Source organism: Haliaeetus leucocephalus, unplaced genomic scaffold, assembly GCF_000737465.1.
Source record: "Haliaeetus leucocephalus isolate CR32 unplaced genomic scaffold, Haliaeetus_leucocephalus-4.0 Scaffold897, whole genome shotgun sequence".
Classification (NCBI taxonomy): domain Eukaryota; kingdom Metazoa; phylum Chordata; class Aves; order Accipitriformes; family Accipitridae; genus Haliaeetus; species Haliaeetus leucocephalus.
In genome coordinates this window covers 822409-835774 of record NW_010973333.1, presented here as the reverse complement: position 1 = coordinate 835774, position 13366 = coordinate 822409, and the positions used below count along the sequence as shown (strand labels likewise).

The window sequence follows — 13366 nt, the reverse complement described above, 5'->3', positions numbered from 1 at the left end:
GGGAGGGGACAGCCATGACAGCCCGGCCTTCCATGGAGGCTCTCCCGCTTTTGTCCCTCAGAACAAGCCAATAGGGCTCATACCTGGTATTTATTAACAATAAACAGCACTCCCCACAGACGGAAACGTAATGGAGATGCAGAGAGCGCGTCCCTTCCGCAAACAGAAGATTCTAGCTAGCCCTAAGGACCTGAGGGCTGTTTAAGCGCTGAAATCGGAATGCTCTGCTAAGGTTTAAGTTACAGTTCATGTAAACTCCACGTACTGAAGATATGGCAACACTCACATGTTCTGCTTCTGCTGAATGTGGAAAAATTTCATGATGTTCTGCTCTTGACAGTTCACTTCCGAAAACAGCTTAAAATAATTTTCAGAATTCTAGTTTCAGGCTTACAGCCAAGAGTTTCCTGCCTAAAGCCCATAAAGAACAAACAAATACAACTCATTTGATTAGTTTAATAAATCTACCATATTACAGACTAATGCAAACCAACATTAGAAGTCACATAGTAATTAGTGTATCAGACCTCATCTAGGGGAGAGTACTTGATAGTGAATAATCCCAGTAACTAAAGGGATTAAAGTCAGTTTTGTTGAAATACTCCCTAAAAATGGATACAACAGTTTAAACTTAGTGTAAGCCTTAGCAGCTGGTTTCAGTTTTCAAAACAGAATGTGCTGTAGTGGACACTACCCTATTAGAATGCCTACATTATTTTTGTTTCTTAAACTAAAAGTTAGATTATGCAATTCTAATTGCAACAGGAAAATGGTAGATATTAGCAATATATTAAAAGCAAACTGTTATATGAAGTGTTAAACCTAGTCCTTAATTCAATTTAATGAATCACATTTAACATGAAGACACTGATGTTTGTAAGTACTAAAACAGATCAGTTTTACCACAATTTTTAAAAGGCAGATACATAAATTCAGAAGTTAACTCAGGCAGTGAAATTTCATCTTAAGCCATCCATGCAAGTTTTAGATAGCTCCTTTCTCACAGCTACTAAAAACAAACACTCCCCAACTACCCTTAAAAAGGATCCAATCTTTAACCCCCCTGTAGCATTAATGCTATTTTTTACTCTTCCACTTCAGCACTTGTTTCTTTGAGCACAATGCTCTGTTTGTGGATAAATTCAGTGGCTTGTGATTCCCATTCTCCCAGCTGTTCAAATGAAGAGACACATGGATCTTGATCTTTAACAGTATCCAACAGCTTGCACATCTTCTCCCGAATGCGTTGAGAATATCGCAAAGGGGTTACAATTTTCAGGTCTTTAGCACTGGAGTCATTTGCCTCATGGTGCATCTTCACACTTAGGAAAAGAAAAAAAAAACAACAAAAAAACCCCCCAACTAAACGTAGCACACCATCAAACAAATTACCTCTGTAGCATCTAGCAGAAACAGCAAGTCATGATTCCTATTCAACTCTTTCCCATTCATACAGTGAAAACCAGATGTACAAACTCTTTTCTTGGGCAAAATATTTTAATCTACAGAACCTCCTGAAAAGAGTTTCCAAAGGAAGATTCCCCCTCCCATTCCATCAGAGTGAAACTGTCCTTCCTGCTATGAGAGATAGCAGGCAGCTGCCAGGAGTCCAGCTTCATCAGATGCCAAAGCTGAGCACAACTTTCCTAAGTCTCCTATCTTAGAAGAAGCCTCGTGGCAAAGAAGAATGTAAATGTCATCTGTTTCGTCCTGAGATTACTACCCAGATTTTTGCCTCAAGATATAATTAAGATAATATTTACAGGACAGTTACATCTTGTTCACTTCTGTGTTGTACAACATACAACCACATCTACATTTGAAAAGGGGAGGACTGGAGACATCTGTTTTCTCTTTACCTAGCTCAGTGTAGAACTGCTACTGCCATGTGGGCTGTGGGAAGAGATCCTAAACCTGGAATTTATGTCTCTGCCACAAAGAGGTTTGATTACTCTGTAGTGAGGCATTCAAAAAGCAAAACAGTTTGAGTAGATAGAGGAATTTATTTAAAAAGACTTCCTTCTGAAGGAAGAGGAAACAATCCTAAAAAGCTAAGTTCTTGAGAGCTCTTAACTAGGTGTTCACAAACATAGTGCCTTGCCTCCCTGTTTCAACAGGATACAAACATTACTGTTGCCCCAGACACTGCAAACTTTCCGTAGTTACCCAAAGTAATCTTACCTTTCGAAGTACGGCGTGGCAGATGGATTATATCTCATTAAATAAGATGTGTCATTCTCCTTCTCAGGAGAGAAGGATATGGCTATATCTTCTACCCCATCCTGATTCTGCTCTTCTGTTTCACATTTTCCTTTCTTTTTTGCACGTTCTTTAGTCTTGTGCTTTTTATTCTTTTTTGGCAAGATCTCTTGTCTCGGTTTCAAGTCTAAATCCATTTCTTCTTTTTTGATCACTTCGCTGCTAGTCTCCACCTTCTTGTCATCACTATCTGCTTTTTGGTTGTCATCATCAGAGCCAAGATCCTTGAAGGCCTCCTGAACCTGCTCTACAGAGGAATTTGGTTCCTTGCTGACTTCCGCTACCTCACTTAAATGACCTTCTATCACAGTTTCCCCTAAAATTGAAATATTGAAGAAAGTACAGGTGTGATTAGTTACAACTAAAGAGAAGTTAATGTTTTAGAAAGATCTCTGAAATCTTGAAAGCTTTACATGAGAATGAAAGTTAAGTATGTGTTGGGTCTGAGCCACAGCAATTTAAGTTGCTAATGATCTTAGTCATGTTCAAGAACCTGCAACATGAACACTCAGGCTAAGTACATCCTGAGAAGTCATTCTCTTCCTTCCCAAGCACAGAAGGTCTGCACAAGTATTTCAGTCAGTTTCTGGGATCAAATACTTGTCAGGTTATGTTATACTGAACAGGAACATATATGGCTACTTTGCTTCCAAAATTTGAGCGTTTAGCACCTTTAACTGACACTATGCCATAACACAACCATGCATCTGCTAGTGCAGGAGTTTGTGTCAGAGGCAACTGATTTTTAGCTCACAAGAATGTTTTTATTTACTCTTTGATTATCAGGCTAAAATAGCTGGACAACATTGCTTTGATAGAGTTTAAGCAGAAAGTTTGAATATGAAAGTATCACCACTACTCATTTTAACATGCCCACAATTGAAACAGATTAGTTTAGTCAAGGTTGTTTTCAAAGACAATTGAGTACAAAACGATCACAGAGAAGTTTCCATGAAACAGAATTTAATATAGGCCCAAATAGTTTAAACAGTTATCTTGTATTGCCTGTCAAGCCAGACATTTAACTAGAATAGAGTACTTGGACTTACCATCCTCAGACTTAAAAAGGCTTTCAGTATTTTTCATAGTATCTATTAGCGTGTGTCGTAGTTCATCTTTAGGCTGGAAAAAAGTTATGTTGTTTTAGAAAAACAATTCCGAAATGAATCATCATTTCAGCTTATTTGGTGTAACGGTTCCAGGGAAAGTGGTACAGACCACATGATATTCATGTTATAAACCCTTTATTTAATGCTGTTCAGACATAAGTCAGAACACAAGTGAATCCTGCATTTTCTGGATTTGGTGCACTAAGGCTGTATTTGATGCCCTGAAACCTTGCTGATATTAAAGCACAGGAATTAAGTCCATCAATGAATGTAAACTTAAGTTCTGTTCTGGGTTTCTAGTGTTACTAGAAGCCTCAGTCCTTACTTTCTTCTAGGCAGAACATCATATGGTATTTTGATGATCCTAAACCTTTCTTCTTGGAAGTAGTTTCTACAGCTGTTACAGAGCAAACAAATATTTTATTTTCAAGTAGGTCACATGGTTCTCCTCCTACTATAAAAGGATTTATTAAAGTCAGAAGTAGTTGTATTTTATATAGACCATACTTTCATGCCTTCATATTTGTTAAATCTCAAACTTCCAGACAAGCTGCTTACCATTGCTCCTGCCAAAATGGCCTCCTCATAGACAGCAATAAGCTTCTCAAGAGGGCCCATCTGTTCAAGACGCATACAACAGATCCAATATTTTGCAAGCTTTTTAGCCCCAGGAATGCTGTGTGTCAGATCTTCCAACATGGCACGTACTTCATCGCCTTGACATCCCTGAAGTCAACACAGGAGCAGAGATTTAAGTGCAGTGAACATTTTGAGGTGCTGTATTTTAGCTGGATTTGAACTAGAAAGCAAGTATTTTTTCTTTCTTTGGAGAGTAACCCCAAAAGTTGAAGATGGCAAGTATTTCCAAGACTGAACTATGAACTTCAGCAGAAGAACTGTCATTCACCTATTCTTCCAAATGAGAATTATTTATACAGTATTGTAAGAAGAAGGGATAGTAGAATGCATAGACATCTTCAGAACTACTTAAAACAGACTTTTTCAGAAGTCCAGGCAAGTTTCTGCAAATGCAAACTTGTTTTAGATTAATTACTTCATAGCTACTCTCATTACATTATAGCTTTTCTACTTTATTATGTTACTATTATTACTGTGGTATTGCCTAATCTTATTGGGTAGTTCAGTAAGTTAGTGAAGCTTAAGCAAGAACTACTTTCTTCAGGTGTCAGCAAAAAACTACTCTATTGCTTAACTTGGAGAGCAATTAGTCCCCTCCATCTGATTCACAGGTCCAGCACAGCCATAGGACTTGCATGTTGTAGGGACCTATATGATTAGAACTTGGTAGGCAAGGGACTGAATACCTGTTCGGTTAACTGCAGACATTCTGCAAGAGTCTTGTTGACTTTTTCACTATGTAATACATGCTCTAAAGAATCACCAGAAGAGAGTTGTTGATCTTCACTTTTAGACTGGGGTCTCAGAAGCACAGATATAGGAGGTCTCCTCATCACTCTTCCTCTAGATGCCCTCCATTCATCCAGGCGAGCCCTACATTTAAGAGTATTATTAGCTGAAGTGACAGATGTTTTATAATTTTTTACATTGACTGACACTAACTAGGGTAAGTCATACAAAGATGTACTTTCCAGATAGTCCTTGAGTCCTCCCCCTTTAATCCTAAAAAGAATACAGCTGCCATTTAGACCTGCATGGAAATTTCAGAACCATACATATCACTACCTGCTTTAGGTAGCTATCAGGTCAGAACACTTCAATCTCTCCCTTTCCAGCAGTAAGGAGAGACTTAGGCTACAGACCCTTTTTTTCAAGAGAGGGTAAAAAGTACTTCTGATTTATTCATTTGTGCCACCTCCCTTCCCTAATCCCACTTCAAACCAGAAAACTAGAAACTATCTCTAAAGACACAAAGCATGGAGAGCAGCCCAGAAAAACCTTACACACAACTTCTGAAATCTGAAACTGATTTATAAGTGTAATTCAGTCTTCATATATATTTCTTTTCAACCCCATCCCCCTAGACCACCAATTATTAGTAAATGTGACTTTCTACAAGGAGCACTACCAAGAATACTAAATAACTTTTAGATTATGAATCTTCACCCCGTCACCTAACCTGCATTCACCAAGCTGAAAAAACACATCACTGACAAGTGCACTCCTTCAGTCCATAAACACACTCACTTCTATATACATCCTGCATCAGTCATCTTTTTGGTTTTTTTTAAAAAGCCCGCCACTTTAAAAAAAGTGGTATACATATGCAATTCACTTACAGGATTATCTGTCATGCCTAGGGCTGTCTCAACACCTAGCCTAAAAACCAGACAGCTTGAGCAATATGCCTTTTCTATTTATAACCACACAGGACAAGCTGTAAGCCTGAAGAGCTGCTGCAATTAGTCTGAATCCTGATTTCTCAGTATTAAGTCTACAGTTTCAGTGGACTGCCCTTGAGCATCAAGTTCAAACACTCAGTTCTCTTATTTTTTAGCAAATCTACACCAAGAAATAGTTGAAAATAGATATTCTTGGAAAGAAGGTCTAAATACCTCCCAAGATCAAGCTACAACAGTAATTCAGTTACCTTCTCACTTCTGCTGACTCTTTTGGCAGAACAGATTTTCTGTTGCCATTAGTTTTAGAATTCCATCCCAACTTTGTATCAGGAACAACAGAAATTTGTTTTGCTGGAACTTCAGGTCTTGCATCGTCACAAAAATCTGCACTTTTCTTCACTCCTAGCACTCTGCAGTCAGAACTGTTAGAATCAGCTTTTGGTGGCTGTGGTCCCCTTCTACCAGTCATTTTTTGGACTGTTACTTTCTTTGGTGCTACAGCAGATGTTGGTTGCTGTTTCTTCAGACTGGACTGTGAGTTAATAGCAGCTTTGTCAGATGATTTGCTCTGGAATTGGAGGGCACCATTTGGGTTTACAGAATTAGGGTAGTTTGTGACTTTGGTGGTCTTCAGAACTACACTACAGCTGCTGGTGGACAAAGAACTTGCTGCTGGTTTGGTGGCAGAAGGGCGAAGCTTCTTGTCTGGCAAAGAACTCTTCTCACCCTCACTTTTTAGTGCTTTTCGGAAGGAGTTTATCTTGGATTGAATAACTCTGCCACGATATGTACCAAGCACTGGTTTCTTTGGTAGGCCGATAGTTGACTTTTGTTTTTCTGCCATCAGTTGCTTCTCTTTTATGCTTTTTATTTGCAAGAAGGACTTGCTGAGTGACACATGCTGAGATTTTATTTCAGTAACTTCATCCTTGGAAGCATGATCTTCAGGATTATAATTTGTCCCTGATATGGAATTTGTTAGTGTGATTGTGGAAGAGTTTAAAATAACATTTTTCTCTGAGGTTCCATTTGATTGGTCCCATAACAGTTTATTAGCATTCTCTTTATTCTCCTGAAATCAAAAGCATATCCATGGAGATATGTTAGAAGTACATTCATGCTGCATGTTACTTGTTTCCAAAGAGTTTTTCACTCATTTGCAGGACTAAAGTGATTAACAGTAAATGCCATTTTAAAAGTATCTACAGAAGTAGTGTACATATACTGAGTAGAGAGAGTATTTGTCAACTATTATTGCAGAATTCACATCAAAAAAATCAAATAAGGGTTGTTTAAATTCTGCCTTGGAAGTAAGAAGGCCTGAGGGCTACTGTCTTCTTACAGAAACAAAACTCTCACAGCAACTGCTGGCTTTTAACTGCCAAAATCACCTTCTAAGGAGAGTCATAAAGTAGAAACTTGCTTTAGGCTGTATATAGTCAAAAACAGTATTGCAGTTTGCATACCCCATCACTTAATGGCGGCACCATTCCTCTGCTTTGTGTGGAGCGCCTAACACAAGGTAGTGAGTAAAGCCTTTACTTAGGGCATTAGGATATGTTACCAGAAGAGACAGAATTTTTCTTACTAATGAGCTGTAGGATACTGTAGTTAAGAATAGACACTTGAGTTTTTTATGGCGTTACTACTCTCTGAAACTCTCAACCCTGTGTTCTCAGCATAACTCTAGCCCAGATGCCACGAGAAGCAGCACCTAGTCTTTTCCTCCAAAGAAGATGCTCTACAGTGCCTAATTTAGCACCATCCAAGCAGCAGCTTATAGAAGACTGAAAGATCCAAAGGCAGGAAAAAAAATGTGAATGACACATGGAAGTCTGCAGACGCTGATACTCTTCTCCTTTAAGGAAGATGCCCTTGAACTTTAAGAAAACTACACCACATCTCACTTCTAGGTCTGTCATTCAGGCTTAGAAGTTAGATTTGACCGAGCCAATAACTAGAGTTTGAGTACAAGGGCTGTTGTTTCAGGAAGCTATGTAGTTTAACTCAACTTTAAAAATCACATAAGACATTAAGATAGACTAGAAATTTCCTGAAGGGTGATATTTTAAAGCAACTTTGTTCTCACTTTTTGAATTTCCCCCCTCAACACTCAGTTTTGAAGTTTTAAGGGTTTTGCTTTCCTCCTCAAATAACCCCAGGTCTCTCACATCTTTCAGAACCCAAACTCAAAACCATCTAATGAGCATGGGGTTTGTGCCCAGTTTTTTTTCCCTCATCTGTCCCTGAGAACAGGTCCGGAGAATAATCTCTATTTTGCCGTTTCTAAGCGGCACAACCATGTGTGTCTTAATTCTGGAAAAGTGACACAAAATCATATAGGGAAAACATTTGCTTGAACTCCAATTAGGTTAAAAAAAAAAAACCACCACAGAAATTCAACAGTTTGTTAGTTGTTTCATTTTTTCCCAAGTAACAGAGTACAATAGAAGAATCCTCTACTCTGACAGAAGACCTTGCTCAGGTTTTAAATAACTTCCCCAAGGACTGAAAATATATCCAAAAAGTTCTGAGAGTCTCAAGAAAGTTGTTAAAATTTAATAATTCTTTCAGCAACAATGGTATCCTCTTTAACCCTGTCTCCATTCAGGTACAAGCTGAATATCAGTATGATCCGTTACATACAGTAATGCGAGAGCTCTCCAAAAAACATATAATAAGCAGTCACTGAATAAAGTCTTAAGAAACTGCACCTCTGCACCTGCAAGCTTCTCATGCTCTGGGAGTTCTATAACTTAAACACAGTTTAAGTGTAATGTTGTAGCCACAGAAACAGAGTGCCACCAGTATTTGAATATCAGTCAAAAACTTACCATTTCTGGCATTGGAGATATTGAGAGCTGTATTTTGTCTTGCAGTTTATTGCTAGTTGCTCTTCTAGTTCTACTACTGCTTAAAAAAAATAAGAAGATATCTTAAATCATCCTGTAACATAACAAAGGAATGTATTTTTACAGTAAGTTCACATGGTCCAGGTGGCAGTCCGCAGGCTGAATTCATGCTGAAGCATTTCTGTTCAGCTTGTACTCTTACTCCAGAAAAAATAAATGGCTAAGCAACCACTGATCAGGGCCCAGGCTGCAAACCATCCCTTCTTATACCATAAAGAGCTGGCTAACAGAGGGGAAGAAAAGCAAACGGACCCTATTTACTGCAGGGGCCATTCTCCTGTTTAAGGATGAGCACAAACCTGTCTGGCCTGATGCATCTGCTACAGAAGGTCAAGTTTCTAAATGCTGCATTTGAGGGGGAAGGGGAAGCAGCACAAGGAGTTGAAGTTCAGCTACTGCAATCATCAGAGGCCAGGCCATTTGAGGCCAGTCTGAACAAGGATACATAGTTCCTACCACACTGACAGGTTCCAAAACCTGCAGTCAGGTACCAGAGCTGGCATCAGACTACCCCGTGAGGAACAAAACCACCAAGACCAGTATTGTCTCCTAGCAACTATGAAAATGTATTGACAGCTCAGAAGAAAAACATCTCAGTTTAAAGTTAAAAATCCAAATTCTTCCTCAAATGCCTCATGATACATTATATGAAACATGTGGCACTATTGCATGTGATTGAAAATTAACATTCCAGTTAGCAACTGTTATCTTTGCATCAGATTTCTGGAAGCCAGCTGAATTGAAAATGAAGGTGAATTAGTGAAAATAAAGATAATTAGTGACTTTGAAATGCCACAAAAAGCAGTCTGCATCATGCTATCACCTCCGTGTCACCTATGATGGCGAATACATATTAAGGGAACTGATCAGAAGTTAGAGAATCATAGAATCATTTAGGTTGGAAAAGACCTTTAAGATTGAGCCCAACCATAAACCTAGCGCTGCCAAGTCCACCTCTAAACCATGTCCCTAAGCACCACATCTACACATCTTTTAAATACCTCCAGGGATGGTGACTCAACTACTTCCCTGGGCAGCCTGTTCCAGTGCTTAACAACACTTCTGGTGAAGAAATTTTTCCTAATTTCCAACCTAAACCTCCCCTGGCACAATTTGAGGCATTTCCTCTTGTCCTATCACTTGTTACTTGGGAGAAGAGACCAACACCCAACTCCCTACAACCTCCTTTTCAGGTAGTCAACAGTGTGGAACAGTGATAACTTCACAAAAGGGAAATATCTGCAAAATAAAAGCATTAGTCATACCCACATATGTTATAGTCTTCAGTTAATTCATTGCTTAAAACTATGAGAAGCCCTGGAATTTAATAGCCAGAGAAGAAACTGAAAACAAGGAAAAGTAAAGTAGATCAAATTCTAAATCAAGAGTATTGCTACAATGAATTGGCATTAATTTTCTAACACAAGATAGCTGTCTACAACATGAAAGCACTTGCCTTTTCCTGCTGCATGAGCAAGTCTTTGACAGATTATATTTATCCTTGTCATTTAAGTGTATTTTATAGTCAAAGGTCATTGTTCAGTTAGATTTGTACTACCAAGTATTTCTTGCTATTGAACATGGGACCATGCCACCTCAAGTATACAAAATGGGAAGCAAAGGTTCACATTTAGAGGGGAACAAATTTCAGACTGAAATTTACTATTTGCAAAGACATTGCTACACCATGAACTAATGTTAGACCTAGAACCGTCTGTACTCCTTCACACCACTGTCTTCTCTAAAGAAACTTCTGTTGCTTATTAGAAGGTCTTATACTAAGTGTCCAGACTTTAGAAACAGCAGGAAAATTTAAATACAAATCAATAAAAAGAAGCACTACTAATTGGTGATGGGTGCCCACATTCTGTTTGTAGAACATTATATCAACCTGCTGGCCATCACACAGGCTGGGTTTTATTACAGTGTATTTGCTTTTAGCAGAAAATAGTGAATTAGTAGCTATAAAAACACAATGAAGCTAGATCAAGTGCATTGTGAACATATGCAGTATAGCCTGAGTAGAAAGAGGGGCGGGGGAGGAGTTATTTGCAGAAGGAAAGTTATAGAAGCAAACAGCAAAGTGACATCTGAAATAAGAGCTCTGCCATGAAGGTATTCTGTCCAGTCTCAGTCTAGAGAAGCAGATAATATACTTCATGAATTGCATCTAACTTTTAGTATTTGCTGACAATAAAAGGACTTTAGGAAATCCATGTGGTCACTGGAATATTGCATAGTCTCACCTTTTGGTTGAGGTTCTCTGCAAGAACTGCTATTTGTGTTTTTCCCACCAACCACAGACCTTTCTAAAGGAATATAAGCCATAGCAGAGATACTACCTGACCGATGCCTGGTTTTCTTGAATGGGAACGGTAGAAAAGGTCTTTTTTCTTGATAGATATTCTTCAACTTTTTGTCGTCTTTGTTCTGGTGGATTTAAAAAAGAAAAAGACATATTATGTTTTCAGCTAAAATAGTGATGCCAAACTTTGTCTCTTTGAAAAAAAGGAAATGCAATTAGAAAAGCAAGACATTATGCAACATACTCTGTGGATTAAGAAAGTCTTTAGTTTAATATTCACATTTTATGATGTCTTACACATTGTCTCATTTCTTGAGAAAGGCTCTTTTCAAGGGACAGTTGAATGTCATTTCACAGCTATGCAAGATGGCTGTTTCACTGCATTAAGCTAAAAAACATAATTTTGTGATGGGACAGAGTCAGGCTCGCTCTGTTATCTTCTGGATGCCTGTCCAGTATTTCACATACTTACTGTTGGTTCAACAAGCACACTTTTCACTTGTGACAGTAGTAAGGTAAGGATACCACACATGAAAAACACCATGCATGTGAACCCAACTGACCACATGCAAAATCATTTCCCTTGTCATCTGGGCATCTGCGCAACTGTTGGACCAATGGGAATATTAATAACAGCACAAAACAATCCTGAAAAGGTCTTAAGCCAGCTGTCACTGTCTTAATATAGAAAGTCACTCAGAACAGGGTACTATTTCCCATGTTTTCACTGGTTGACTGCACAGCAGAGACTTATGTTCTTCATAGGACTACACTGTTGATCTTTTCCAGAGACCTTTCCTTATTCCTGTAGGGAGCTAGTAACCTTGGCTTGCTGGAAGCAGCTGGGGTAAGATGGTCCTGCCACCCAAGACAAGCTAGTCAGTCTAGATAGTTAAGACTCCAAGTCTTACAACTGTTTCACATGCAGTGGGACGTGAGAGCAAGAAGTTAAAGCATTATCTTTGACTCAGAACAACAATTCCTTTGTGGCATTTGGGAACTCATGACATTGCACCATTCTCCATCACAGACAGGCTCATTCAGCAGTGGAAGTCGTCAAAGAACTTGCATATAAACCCCAACTTCTGCCCCTCCTAGGCAGGCATGAGTCACCTTTTGAATCTCTTTGCACATATTCTCTGTCCTTCATATTTTGCCTTGCCCATTGTTCTTGATTCATACTTCGGAAATCTCTGCAAGGTCCGTCAACATATTCCCTTATTGCTGATATTTCTGTATTACTGAAGTTCAGACTGTAGAGATTGCTAAAACATTATTGTCTTTGAGGACCTGAATGTTAATCCTGAAAAGAATTAAGCACTTGATTGTGCACTCTCCGTGGTAAAAAGTTGTCCTCCCACAGAATGGGATAATTACCCTGAGGGCCTCCTCCTAGTATGGGAGAGCTGAAAAAGGCAAGTTTTTTCTCACACACTGACACACCAAAGCCTGAAACACACAGCCAGCAGAGTGGATGGAGACTTGGGCTTGCTGCAACGCTCTGTTTCGTTTAGGATATAGTGGTTTTTTAGCACACCTGTCCAAGCCCATGCTGAACGAAGCCCGAGAGGTGGCGTACACCACCGGCTTCTCAAGGCGTACACCACCTAGTACACCAGCGGCGGACCTACCAAGAGATGCTGCGCAGCAGCAAGCTCGGCGTGCACCCTGAGCCCCCCCGGGCACCTTCTGCTTCAGAAACTCGGCTCTCGCCGACTCCGAACAGCAAAGCCCCATCAAAACCATTCGGTTCGTACAACTCGCAGAAGACAGACCGCTCAGAAAATAACAAAGAGAAGAGTGCCGGTCTAGGCCGGGGCATTTGGTTGTTTCAATAGGCTGCCCTTAAGCTAAGGCGTGCCTTCCGTCATGAAGGAAGGCTTTCGCCCCAGGAGCCCTGGCTGGTGGGGACAGCACCGGCCCCGGCCCTGCGGGGGGAGGAGGATGGAGTCTCACAGACCCGGTCGCAAGCTCCGAGGCCGCGACAGCGGGCGCGGCTGCCAAGACCTGCCCGGTCCCTGACCCCGCCTGAGGCGCCTGCCCTCACCTCCCACTCCCCTCTCCTTACCTTGACCGGCCGCGGCCTTACCCGGAGCTAGGCGGAGCGCTAACGACAGGCAGCCCCGGCAGCGAGCAGAGCCCGGGCCAGCCCCCCTCCCCGCGGCCTTACCTCGGTACGCCGGCTCGGACCTGCGGCTGGCCGGGAGCTGAGGACAAGGACGCGCCGCCATGACCGCCCGCAGTATCAAGGCAGCTGACGACGGCCGTTTGAAACCCGCTCCACAAAGCGCCTCCCTGACTGGTCCTGCCGCGGGGCTTGAACTGGCCAATGGCGAGCGGGAGGGCGCCCGGTGGGCGGGGCGGGGCGGGGCGGGAGCGAGAGGCGGCGGGAAGGAAGATGGCGGCCGCTCCTCAGGCGGCCGCTAGGGGGCGCGGAGCGGCCGGGGATGGGCCCGCCTC

At 40.9% G+C, this 13366-nt stretch overlaps 2 protein-coding genes across 2 annotated transcripts in view; both read right to left on the bottom strand.

Moving 5' to 3' along the window:
- Positions 1-321, bottom strand: part of NEK3 (NIMA-related kinase 3) — a 14913-nt gene extending 14592 nt beyond the window's left edge. The window contains exon 1 of the mRNA XM_010583427.1: positions 287-321. Within this exon, the coding sequence (XP_010581729.1) occupies positions 287-321 (35 nt within the window). The remainder of the gene's footprint in view (positions 1-286) is intronic.
- Positions 322-1084: 763 nt separating this feature from the next.
- CKAP2 (cytoskeleton associated protein 2) lies at positions 1085-13137 on the bottom strand. Its single transcript, XM_010583352.1, has 9 exons — positions 13077-13137; positions 10944-11031; positions 8524-8599; positions 5938-6761; positions 4694-4880; positions 3927-4094; positions 3309-3381; positions 2182-2575; positions 1085-1322 (listed from the first exon to the last, which is right to left on the bottom strand). Exons 1-9 carry the CDS (start codon positions 13135-13137, stop codon positions 1085-1087), a joined length of 2109 nt encoding a protein of 702 aa, XP_010581654.1.
- Positions 13138-13366: the final 229 nt, after the last annotated feature.

Coding starts and splice junctions, on each gene's coding strand:
- CKAP2 (XM_010583352.1), bottom strand. CDS start 13,137: ATGGCGGCGCGTCCTTGTCCTCAGCTCCCGGCCAGCCGCAGGTCCGAG. Junction 3,382..3,926: donor CCATTTTGGCAGGAGCAATG/GTAAGCAGCTTG, acceptor ACTTTTTTCCAG/CCTAAAGATGAACTACGACA. Junction 2,576..3,308: donor CCTTTTTAAGTCTGAGGATG/GTAAGTCCAAGT, acceptor TTTCAATTTTAG/GGGAAACTGTGATAGAAGGT.